Genomic DNA, 12,199 nt, shown 5'->3' with positions numbered 1-12,199 from the left:
ATGATGTCTAAAAAAAAGGAAGGAATTAACGTGTTGTAATTCAATAAACAAAAGGAAACTTTAATGCTTTCTTACAGTCTCTTTAGAATTTGAACTAACTGTAGAGTCTAATGTTTGCAATATGTTACAGGTATATTTCTCCAGCTTTGGCTCTGGCATGCAGTGTGAATTTTTAGCATGTTCCTGGTACGTTAGGATTGTTTTTCCTGCTGTCCTTGGTCCACAGTAAGCAGAGATTCAGGCTCAGGAATTTTTTTTGTTGTTGTTGTGTATCTTTCTGGGCTGTGCCCACAAGGCCACACTAAATTGAAATGGACATAAAAGGAAAATGGATTCATGTGGTTGGATGCATCCTTGGGCTCAAAGAAAGTAAAAGAAGAAATGACAGTAACATTCCTTTAACCCTGGCAGTAAATCTAGTTTTGATAATTCTAATCTCCTGATGAGCTTCTCACTCCAAATCTAGCCAATTTAAGGTTTCCAAAGCTGTTTACGGGACTTCAGAATACCAGTACTTAGCTTAATAAAAGAATTGTCTAGATGGCCTTAAGACCATTTAGATGGTCTTTAAGTTGTGCTCAACATTTGGAAGTGTTTAGCCTTCACCTTTAACATATATATTAAAAAACGAAGCTGGCAGTTTGAATAGCTGTCATTGCTGCCTACAAAGCACACTTACTCTGCAGTACATATGTGATCTTTGTTTAATGTTAGACCCACCGTGCAGCGTGTGGGGAAAATGTTGAAAAGAACCAGCACTGTAATCTGCATGCAGTGAGGTTCCTCTTTCTAACACTGCAATTGCTCTTCCTTCCTTTCTTGTGTTGGGCATCTTGCCCTGGCTCATGTCAAACTTAGAGCATGAGCTATACTCAAAGCCTGTATGTTAGGAGGTTTGTTTCTTTAATGGCCAGTCAATTATTCACATCTTCCTTTTTAATAAACATGTGCTAAAGCTGCGAGTGGCTGTGTTTTATTTGTTTGGATGTGCCTCTGAAATTCTCAACCCCAGTTGCAATCAGAACTGCATTGGTGCCTGGGACTTTCCTCTTTTTGTAAAGCTGAGCCTAGTGCTCCCCTGTTACTAAAGGGTATATTTAAGGGCACGAGTTTCTTTTCCTTTTGTTGAAACCAGAGATGTCTTGCCTAGGGAAGAAAACAACTTTCCTGCTGTTTTCTTTTAGATAAAGCCTGGCCCAGAAAGTTCAGGTCAGTTCTTGACTTCCCATTTTCTCTGAGATTTTCTCAGCAACATGTCAGAAGGGTCAGTATTTCACATGGAAGAAATGCACCAAGTGTGGAAGTTAGATCCCCCAGATGAAATAAACCCAAGTCTTTAAGAAGCTTCTTCACAAATATGTAAAATAAAATAAGGACTTTGGCCTTTGCATGGTGAGAGCTGTATAATCATTAACTCTCTCTTAGAGGAACAGTTTTGGTTTCAGACAATTCAGTAGGAAGGTAAAGTCCTCTACTGTGAGTACTGTGAGTGGAAATTAAATAAATGAACCTGATATCCAGCAGGAGTAGCGAGAACCAGATAAAGGCTTTTCTAGTGTAAGATGTCCCAACTAAGATTTTGTGGATCCAGATACATGTTCTGATCTTGATGACTGCTCAGCTTTACCATCAGTCCTCCAGAGCTTTAAGGATTCTCAGAACCAAAAGGTGTGGGTTATGCAATTTGTATTTCTTTTTACTTGTGGAATAAACCTAAGACATGCTCACTTTCGTGGTGTGCCTTTGCCTGGATTGGTGTGACGTGACATCAGGAATGCAAACCCTGGGTATGCTTCAGGTGGCAGAACCAAGGTGAGTTGCACAAAGAGAAAACTGAGGTAGTGAGGTGAGGAGAGAGCACCCTGAGCTTTTGACAGGAAAAAGGAGCGGTGCTCTGAGTGGATACCCAGGCAGCAGGAAAGGGAGTTGGGGAGAGAGGCTGTGTTCGGTTCTTAATGCATGGTACTCCCTGTGCTGGGACAAAAGAGTGAGCAAGGGTGTGGTTACCAGCTGTCTCCCCAGACTTCGATTCAGAGGGGAGAGAGATGCTCTGTGGGGAGGAGGGAGAAACGTGGATGGCATATGAACAGGAGAAATAAGAGGAGGTAGGATGAAGGATATTGGAGAGGCTGGAGGCATGTGTAATCAGCCCCTGGCTACAGTAAGCTGTTGTGAGTGACTCTAAGTGCACGTGAAAGTTCATGTGGGAAGCTAGTGCAGACCAAATCATGGTTGTTTCATTAAAGCATGTCCTGTAGAGCACAAGTAGAAATTGAAGGCCATCTTTCTCTTCTCTTCAGCTATGTCTTTTGGGTTTTTTTACCTGAAAGCAGCTTCTCAGATTGAGGTTGAATAGTATGTTAAAGGACACAAATGGTTCTTTAACATCAGATATGATTTTAGGCAGTATAATAGCTAGAGAGAGAAAAATTTACAGCACAAAGGTCAGTAGTGTTCATTTCTTTATTGACTACAGAGGGAGACCAGAATTGCAAGTGTTGACAGTGTCCCAGCCTAAGCAAACAACATGCTCTATGAACTTTTACTCAGTTTGTGCTGTTCAGCACCACATCTGTTCAGCTGCATGGATAACAGTAATAACATTTTATTGTTTTGGCTGACAGCAGCAGAGAAAGCACTCTGATTCCTTTCAAAATCGTCCCAGCAAATGACAGCATTGCTGAGGGTTTAGTCACCTGCTTGTCAAGGGCTGGTACAGGCAGGTAGGCAAACTGGAAAACCTAGTATTGCACAGCTGAGAGCCGGAGTTCTCACGGCTACGCAAATCGATACTTCCTCCACCTCCCGTTTCTCTGCAGCTAGGGCAGCTGACTTTATTTGTTCATCCAAGGAATTCCCCTAATTTAATAGTATTTTGAGACCTCTCTGTGAAAATTATCCCCACTCTCCCTGTTTTCAGCCTCGTATCAGAGCTACTACTGACCATAATTGCAGCTGAAACCAGAAGGAAATGAGTTGGCTCCGTGCTTGCTTCAGAAACAGAGGTCCTCGCACAAAGACAGAAGCAATGAAAAGGCAGAGCTCTGCTCAGGAGCATGAGATTATTGAATTACAGGAACGTAAGGTGGAGGAAAGTGAGACTGATCATGACAAGACTCTAGATGCTCAAACGAGAAAGGTAGGAATTTCACTTACTCATTTGATCCATCTTGTTTGGGAAAATACTACACAGCAAGAGAAATTACATTTGAAGGAACATCTTGTAGGGGTGATTGAATTTGTTGTTTGAGGGAGAGGGAAAGAAGCTAAAAGCTGTTAAATGGTTTTTTTTTTTTTCTTATCAATGAATTGTTCTAATATGAGAGTGGGATTTTAAGCTTTAATTTAGGAACTGAAATTGTAATTGGTGCTCCGAGTTTTGCTTTTCTTTTTGTGTGCTGTCAGTGGGAGTGGGCTCAAAACCAGGAAACAGAAAAGTTGAAATAAGTTTTAAAACCAGGCTTTCCTTCAGTAGAAATTAACCAGGAAACAGTGCTGCCAAACCAAAAATAAGATGTCCTTCAACAGGGCATGTTAGATTCTCTTTAGCTCTAGTAATTTTCACTTGCTAACAGTTATGAATTTGTATTAATAGAATGTTCCAAAGCCTCAGTTAAGATCAGCACATCAATCTTGAGGGAGGTAGCTCCTAGTCCCTAGCTTAAAGCTACGGAACAGACTAATGCTGGCAGAGAAGTAACATATTCACACGTGGCTGCTGTACAATGAATTACATGACTTATTCCAGGAATATTTGTGGCAGAGCAAAGATGTTTCCCGCTTTTCTGCAGGCACGGCTGACCCCGCTGGGACCGTCTGCCTGAGTCACACACCGCCCCTCCCTTCCCGCTCCCTGTGAACGGCACTGCTTCCATCTGTGAGCCCCGCCTGTCACCTCTTGGGCTGATTCATTCCGCTGGCTAGGCAAAATCCCCTTTATTCTATTATATCAGGGGTCAGTTACTCCTCCTGTGGTCTGGTAAACTGAATCAGCTCGCTGCAGGGTCAGACAAATTCCAGGAGGTACAAAGAGGAAGAGCAGAGGGTGGAGGAGAGGCAGGGGTGAGCTAGATCTGCTTGACTTATCTTGAGAAACTTAACCCTTCGGTTTATCCTTCCCCTTTCCAGAACTGAGTTTTCATTTGAGCTCTCTTTCTGCTGATTCTGGCAACTGGCTTCCCGTCCTATACAGACTGCTGGAAAGTCACCATGCTCTGCTTTCTGCTCAGCTGGCAGGTTAATCAGAGCTGCCTTGCCCACCGGGGAGAGACTTTCTCTGCTGCTGCTGCTTCCCTCCAGCCTATGGGCAAAGTTCAGAAGGTGCTGGACTAGCTGTGAAGCTGAATGTTTTCCTGGGATCAAGCCAGTTTGCTATGTGTGATTAAGAATTGCATTTTGTGATAGTCTAATCATGTGGTGGCTCAATCAAAACTTGGGCTTGACAGCTGTCTGTCTCAATGGATGGGGCTATGGCTGATTTCATTGTTGCATTCTAGGCAGTAGTTACTGGCTTTTAAAAATCTTTTTAAATACAAAACGATATGCTAGTGTTAAGTATTAAATTGAATTTCATACTTCTAAAACATTTTAAAAAACAAATTTTAAAAACATGTAAATGTGATTACAGCTGAAAGCATGCTGTAAATGAAGCCATATTCAGTGTTTGCGTTTCATTCTCTAGCAGAGCAAAGTTCTGTGTGCAGAGGTGTCTACAGAGAGTGTTTCCCTTTTTCTGCCTCTGCTCCTGGAGGAATCTCTCTTGTAAGGTCTTTCTCTATGTGTCTGTTTCCTCTCCCTGTTCCCCAGCCACCCACACAAAAGCTTTTATCCAGCCACTCAATTCAGTTAAATTCAGTGAAAGCCTCTCTGTTATTCTTGGTTCTTAGAAAGTTCAAAAAGTAAAGGAAGGAAACCTGGATTAGTGCCTCCAGCCAGCAGCTGGTTCCTGCCAATCTGCACGTGTGTGACCCAGACAACCTTCAGCATGTGCTTTGCCTTACCTGGTACTGATGTCAAAAAGGACGTGGAGTTTACTACTACCTTTATGGGGGATGGAGAGGGAGGAAAAGGAGTCATTAAAAAGACAGCATGGTCTGCTTACGAATTCAAGCCCTTCCTTCAGTCTTCTGATTCTTCTGGCTGTGGAACAAGACAGATGAAGTTTTCTGTCTTGCTGTCTCCTAAGCTTGCCTTTTTTTGTTTTACTTTTTTTTTTTTAATATTCATCCTGCTGGATTAACTCATTAAAAGACTAATTTCTGTCATGGTTTTCAATCTTATTAAAAATTAAATGACAGGTAAGGTATTGTCCTTTCTCTCCCATATGAATGTACATACATGCACAGCTGCTTTGAGTAAAGTTTTCTTATGACCTCATAGAACAGGTGAGATTTGTATTAATCTCTCTGTTAAATATACTCAATAGGCTTCAAGTTTCCAATCTTCTGAAGAAAAAGTAGGTCAGCTATAAAAGTTTCAGTTCCGTCATGGAGGGTTTAATGCAATAGTATCTATTGAATAGCACTGCCTTTGCTTTGGGTGCTGGCACCCAGGAACTATGCAGGTTGACATCATCAATGCTGCAGAGGTCAATGATTTTGGAAATACCTCCAAAGACACCTTTTCGACTGGGAGAGATGAAAAATATTAAAAGGAGAGCTTGTGGAATATGCAAATTTAATTCATGTAATTAAAAAAAAAAAAAAAAAAAGAGCCAAGAAATCACCTTTGCAATCCTTTAGCTTTATAGGCAATTCAGGAGTCGGAAATTCTGCACAAAGGGGAATGGTCCCTCTCAAGGGATTGTCCTCCGACTTCTCTAGTTCTGTGTTTCCTCCTGCAGCAGTAGTCAAGGCTGGGAACCCCTGGTGTAGGGCATTGCTTACCAATCTGTGGGGGGGGGTTGTTGCTAAACGTGACAGTAGAGACATGCTTCAGTATTTTTTCCTGCCTTATTTGATTAATCAATAAGCCCTTCTCTGTTATGCCTAGGAGAAAGATCCCTGGAAATCATGCAGGAATGTAGTTTTCTGGAAGTGTAAACTATGGATGGTTATAACTACAATATTTCTAGTGATCTTCCTGGTCATTCTCATCAGCTTAATTCTTTATTCTAGTAAGTATCACACTCTTGGTTACACTAATACAAACATGCAATATGTGCAATCTAATAGAACACAAATCCAACCATAGCATCCTTTAATCTCCTTCAGTAAACTGCACAAGGAACTGGGATACTGACTGCAGAGGGTAGTGTGTTCAGTAGTGGATGGGAATGCTTTTATCTTAGCAGGCAGCAGCAACTTGTATCCTGATCAGGTGGCAATTCCGGTTTGTAGCTAAGTGAGAAAATATTACAAGAAGAGATCTGGATATGAGGGTGGAAATGATGTTTGTAATGTTGGAACAAGTGCCATGGATGACTTAGGTCCCGTGGTGTCATTGCCTGTCAGGCTCCCAGAGCAGATGACTTTTGCTAATGGAGGTGGGTGATTGACCTCCATGTGCTGTCACTTTTTTTCAGGTGACCTGCACTTTCTTTCTGTCTTTCCCAGTCAGTCCTTACCTAGGAAATTTGTGAGAAAGCCACCCTGGAGAAAGCCAAGAGGGGGTTTTTTTTAATACTTCAGCTAACTGAAACTTTTTTCTCCCCTTTCTGTCTCCTTTTGATTATCAGATGTTTACACAGATGAGGATGACTACTGGGATCCTGATGAACTGCTAAGCAGTGGAAAATTTCACAATTTTTCAGGAACATTGGAGTTAATGTGTGTTCTCCCTCATTTCTCCTCTGAGGACATTACTAAGAGGGTAAGTGTTTATGTGATTCTTGGCGAGGCTGATTCTGCTTACAACATATTTTCAGTGTTTTGCCTTTTAAGAAGTGTCTGTTTCTCTGTGTAGCAACTCAGTCATTTGCAAGTCCACAAAAAAAATGTGTTGTACTTTTTAAAGTCATAATCTAGAAAAAAAAGAATTGTCTGCTTTTAAGCACAAAAAGGTATCGATTTTTTTCCCTTAACTTTGACCATTTGTTAAGACACAGTCTTCACCTTTTTCATAGAACCATTGAATAATTTAGGAGGGGCCTGTGAAAGTCATCTAAGCATAATATGGGCTAAACATCCCGTGTGCTGCATTCTCTTATGAGTACACGACTACAGCCTGGGTTTATAGCTGTGATTTCTAGTGAACCAACACAACTCTGAGTTACAGCTGAAATAAGTTCAGCATACACGGCAGTGCTCATTTGGACATTGTGGGAAGGCAGTCTCAGGAGAGACACCCTCCCCTCTACAAAGTAGGAGTTAGAAGAGCCTTTTGGCACTAATTAAATCCCAAATCTAACAACATCAATTGCACATGGCAACATGAGCACATGCTTTTAGTTCACCCTGAATGCCTCCATTGTGTTAGGGTTATATAGCAATCACTCAAATGCACAATTAGCTTCTCTGTCAAATTTAAAGGGACTCTGTACCTTTTCCAGGGCAGATATTTGCTGTTATTTGACCTTCAGCACCTGTTTTTATGCTCCTTAAAGCACCTTGTAAGAATGATTTGCTGTGCTTTTTTTTTGATAGGAAAAAAGAAATTGAATACAAGAATTTTTTTTTTTTTCTCTCAGCTAACAGAGGTCTACAGTTCATCTCCAGCTTTAGGACGTTACTTTAGGTCAGCTCAGGTGATTTCTTTCAGGTAAGCAATTTCTTTCACCAAAGTTATCTGAAAATTACAGACTTTTGATGAGACATGTATGTGCTTATGTAAATATGTACAGTATTTAAATCTGTGAAAAATATGTTGCTTGGGGAAAGTTATGTGTATAGGCAGTAAAAATTGGTCAAAGGATCCTCTGGTGTACCTGGTAAATGATGCTAAAATTGTATAATGGTGGGAACATATTGTTGCTGTGAAGTATCATCTCTGTTATCTTTGGTTTCAATTGCAGCCCTTAATAAACATATTCAAGGATATTTATTAAAAGGAAAATTAATTGCTGGAGTCACTTAAGATTGATGTAGTTTAAGAATTCTTAAATTAAAAAAACAGGATTCATGGGGAGGAGAGAATCATTTTGTTCCCAAAAGAGATAAAGGCAATACATGTCTCCTGTCATGGAGAAATAGCAGAGAGGCAAAGGAAGGCAGAGAGCTTCCCCAAGGACTTGTGAAAAAGAACTCTTACAAAAGGAGTTAGAAAGACAGGAGACAATCAAGGCAAGTAGATTTGCAAAGTCCCAAGTTCTTTGAGGTAGCAAGGACAGAGGAAGAGCCACGTTGGAATGTGGCAAGGGGCAGTCGTGAGGGCACTTTGCTCCCTTGCCCTGCCAGCCTGGGCATGCCAGCTCTGTTCGATGGTGAGCTCCTTAGCCTTATGGGCACTTATTATGATTTAGACCATCAAGTACAAAGCTGTAGTTCTGCATATATATTGATTAGTTGATACCTCTCTCTCTCTGCCTCTTTGATGTCTCTCTCTTGCTGTCTCCCTCTCTTTCTTTCCTTTTATTTTCCCCCATTCAAGTATTTTTTGAAAATGTTTTGAATCCTGTGAGTACAAAGGGTAGCTGTTGAATCATAGTTTTGGTAGACCACAAAAAAACAAAATCTTCAGAGATGGTCTCCAGTTCACTGGTTTGTTCCAGAGCTGAGTCAGGAGCACAGCTGGGTGGTCCCAGGAACTGCTAGCAGGAACACAAACCTTCCTTCAGGTTCCTAGCTAAACTATGTGCAGGATATTGCAACACCTCTTATCAGTAGTTTCTTGTGAAGCACCAGTGCTGAAAACCACATCCCACCAGGACACATGTCCAACTGCCCTTTGTGCATTTGAAAAAATGTCTCTGGCTGGCTTCAAGTATGTACCCAGTCTCTAGAGCTGTTCTGGGAACGGAGGGGGAGGCAGAAACTGGCATCTTTGGCAGTTTTCTTTTATAATGCTTTTCTTGGGGAAATTTTTTTTTTAAATATCCATGCCAACATTGATATGAAAAGTCAGTCTTCTCAAAAAAAAAAAATAAAATAAAAGACCCTGTTGAAACTTGAAGATACTCATCCTTGACTTTTTCTTTCAGTAATGAAAGCTCCAGTGTAACTTATCAGCTAGTGTTTTCTGTACCACCATCAACAGAAGGATTTATGGAAAACACTATGAATCCAGATTTTATAAGGAACATTTTACGTCAAAATATTTATGATGAAGATTCTCTTAATCCTGGGGCATCTGAATGTGACAGATTAAAGTTTGAGCCAACTTCTCTCACATGTAAGTGCTGTACATTATAGAAACTGTTTCTTTACAAAGAGCAGAAGTAGTTATGGGAAAGGAGGAAAATATTTCTAGAAAGGTATTGAAATTCATTAGTAAATATAATTTGCATAACAGTATTAAGAAGATTTTAAAATAGTTTTCCTAAAGTCTTGATATGCTTAACTTAAAACCTGGAACTCACTGTTTTGTCCTCTGATGAGAAAGGGAATAGTGATGAGACTGGTTGGCTGTGGACTCCAACCAAACTTTTCTGATCTAATATTGCAATTTATCAGTACAAAAAAATTCTCTTTGTATGTATGTGTACCATAATGGGGAGAAAAATAATTTAAAATATTTCTCCTTGTTGTATATTTTGTTTCTGAATGCTAACAAAGCAAATTTTAATCCAAGGGATGAAAAAGACTCCTGATTTTTGTCTTTCTGTAGTTTTTTTGAAAAATTTATTATGCACAGAGATCCCTTTTAAAGGAACCAAAAGTCCATTCTTCCAGGTTTTCTAGGCAGTCATTCCAATTCATTTATATTTGGCCTGATAGAAATGCCTGTATAAAAGTCCTGTAAGCTTTGAAGTTATACTGAAAACAATGCATGGAGCTGCCTCCTCCCAGCCCCAATGTACTGAGCCACACCTACATGCTTTTAGAATAATCCTAGGCTAACAATTCAGCATTGCAGTGTATATAAGTGATGATAAGTATGATTTTTCTTGGGACTCTAACCAAAGACAAGAGATCAAGAAGTAATGAGTTCCAATTTTAAGAAGCATTTTGTTCCTTATATATTGACAGGATTCTTAGGAAAAGTAGTGTAAAAGGAGACAGGAAAAAATATGTTGAAATAACTAATTAAAGTTTCATTTTAATGTTAATATTGTACTGTTTTAACTTTCAGAGAAATGATGGAAAGATTCCTCATCTTCATCATCACATAGGAGAGATGGGATTCCCCATCTATTAGTAATCCCAGGGCAGGGAACTATTCATTAGGTAGAAACACTTCTAAAATAGTTGTCCTGTAAATACTACCTGTGATGCATTATAAATGGAAAATGTGGTCTATTTATGACAGTGTTGTATTGCTATAGCACCACTACCTCCTTCTTCTATATCTCAGTAATCCATTTCATCCTTGAGAAAATAATGTATTCGATGCATGCTCTGTTGACTTTCAGAGCTCTGGTTTGTCTTGCCTTATGATTAAATCTGAATGTTCTGCACAAGCTTTAAGAGCAGTCTTGCATGTGACTCCTTTCTTCTTCTCTTGGCTTATCCAAAATTATCTGCACAGCTTCATCTTTAATGCTCACTTCCACCCAAATTCGTATCTTTTTTTTTTTCCCTCCTAACTTCATATGCCATGTTTCCTTGTTGCTCTTTCCTTGTAAAAGAGGGTGAAAACCTAAATATATATATATGTGGGTATATATGTATTTGTATTCTTTAATTACATGCAAGGCCTTTTGCACTAGCTTGTTAAGAAAGCTTCAACTCTCATAACTTCCTTATTCTTCCTACAGTCTCCCTGGATAAGGTGCTCTTTGCTCTATTTTTCTCCAATGTGAAATACAAAAGAAGAAAGCAAAAGCATGAAAAGACATGCCTTGTTCGCTAGCGCACCTGAATGTCAGAGGAATCTTTCAAGGCTCGAATTAGCAGTGTGCTTTTATAGCTAACTACTGCTACTAGTGAATAGACAGCTACTTGACCTGTATTTGTAAATCTGAAGACTAGTCTATACCCTTAATTAGAGTTCCTGCCCAGCACTGGGGATAAAAATGAACAGATGTAAGGTATTTGCCTTAATAAGGCAGTAAATTGTTGTTCTTGTTGATGAGAGACCAGATGAGATGAATCAGTGCCGAGAGGAAGATGCTGAAGCAGACGACGTAGGCCAGCGTGGCATTTAAGTTATAGACAGTAATTGGCTATAACATAAAAATTAAGCATTAACTTTATGCAGAATGAAATGTATTCACTACCATGTTAGTGAAGTATATCATGTCATTTATTTATAGCCTTATAAATGCTAGTACTGTTGGATAGACCCTTTTATTTTAAGAAACATTTTGTATTGTAAGAAATATGTCATGGAAAATTGTTTTTCTCTTTTTCTAATATTACTAGTTTATTTAAGGAGTAATCTGACAATATTACTGTGCATTAAATTATTTATTTTTACTCTTAAAGTGACTGTTTTCATTCTTTAGCAGCTCTAATCTTTCAGCTGTTTGAGTTGGAAAATAGCCATTGGAATTCTAAATGCTGAGCTGTATGAAGCATGTATGACAGAGCTGTACACTCAAACCTGTAGTTGTTGCTGCATGTGTTTAAACTGAGCTAGGGAAACATTCTGGACCAAATTAGTAGTTTGCATGACTCTCATATTCATGGCTAATTCTGATCCCCTCTTGGTTTGTAAGATATAGCATTGATTGTAAGAACTATAATTTCTCTTGCTGTAATATTCTATGCAGCATACAGCTAGAAGAGAGCTGTAAGGATCCTTTTGATTCTTACACTGGGGAAAGATAAACTTCATGGCTTATATGGCTTGTCCCAAAAGCAGCAGGCTATGAAAGTACCAGCAGCAAAGAAATAAGTTGCTGTTGAGATGCTGCTCAATCTTATTGCTCTCACCAAGACATCTGATCATTTCCTTGAACACTTCTTTATCTTGATTCTAGGAGCTGAGAAATAATGTAATTATTGGACTTCTTTATGATGATACCCATAAGAGCATTGTGTGTTGAGAGAAAAAAAGGAATCAAGCATTCATTTTTTTTCCCAGCCATCCTCCTCTACTTCCATACCTTTACCCCAGAACCTCACAGGAAAGAAGGAGGTGGAGCTGTATTAAGATGTAATATTCAACAGAAAACGTCTGACTTTACAGACTGCATCCAGTCAGGTTTTGAGCTCTCATT

At 39.5% G+C, this 12,199-nt stretch overlaps 1 protein-coding gene across 2 annotated transcripts; it reads left to right on the top strand.

Annotated features, from left to right (window-relative positions):
• Positions 1-2,956: 2,956 nt before the first annotated feature.
• On the top strand, positions 2,957-10,244 carry LOC309571658 (TPA-induced transmembrane protein; the record flags this gene model as incomplete). Of its 2 annotated transcripts, XM_082279353.1 has the most annotated exons (6): positions 2,957-3,139; positions 5,992-6,115; positions 6,677-6,810; positions 7,628-7,698; positions 9,077-9,267; positions 10,168-10,244. In XM_082279353.1, coding segments are annotated over exons 1-6 (690 nt in total). In that variant the 5' UTR covers positions 2,957-2,971. The 2 variants fall into 2 exon arrangements, with proteins under 2 accessions (XP_082135479.1, XP_082135478.1); XM_082279352.1 differs by lacking the exon at positions 10,168-10,244 and having other exon boundaries at positions 9,077-9,287.
• Positions 10,245-12,199: the final 1,955 nt, after the last annotated feature.

Source organism: Coloeus monedula (assembly GCF_965178545.1).
Source record: "Coloeus monedula genome assembly, chromosome: 3".
Classification (NCBI taxonomy): Eukaryota; Metazoa; Chordata; class Aves; order Passeriformes; family Corvidae; genus Coloeus; species Coloeus monedula.
This window is presented reverse-complemented; position numbering and strand designations above follow the sequence as displayed.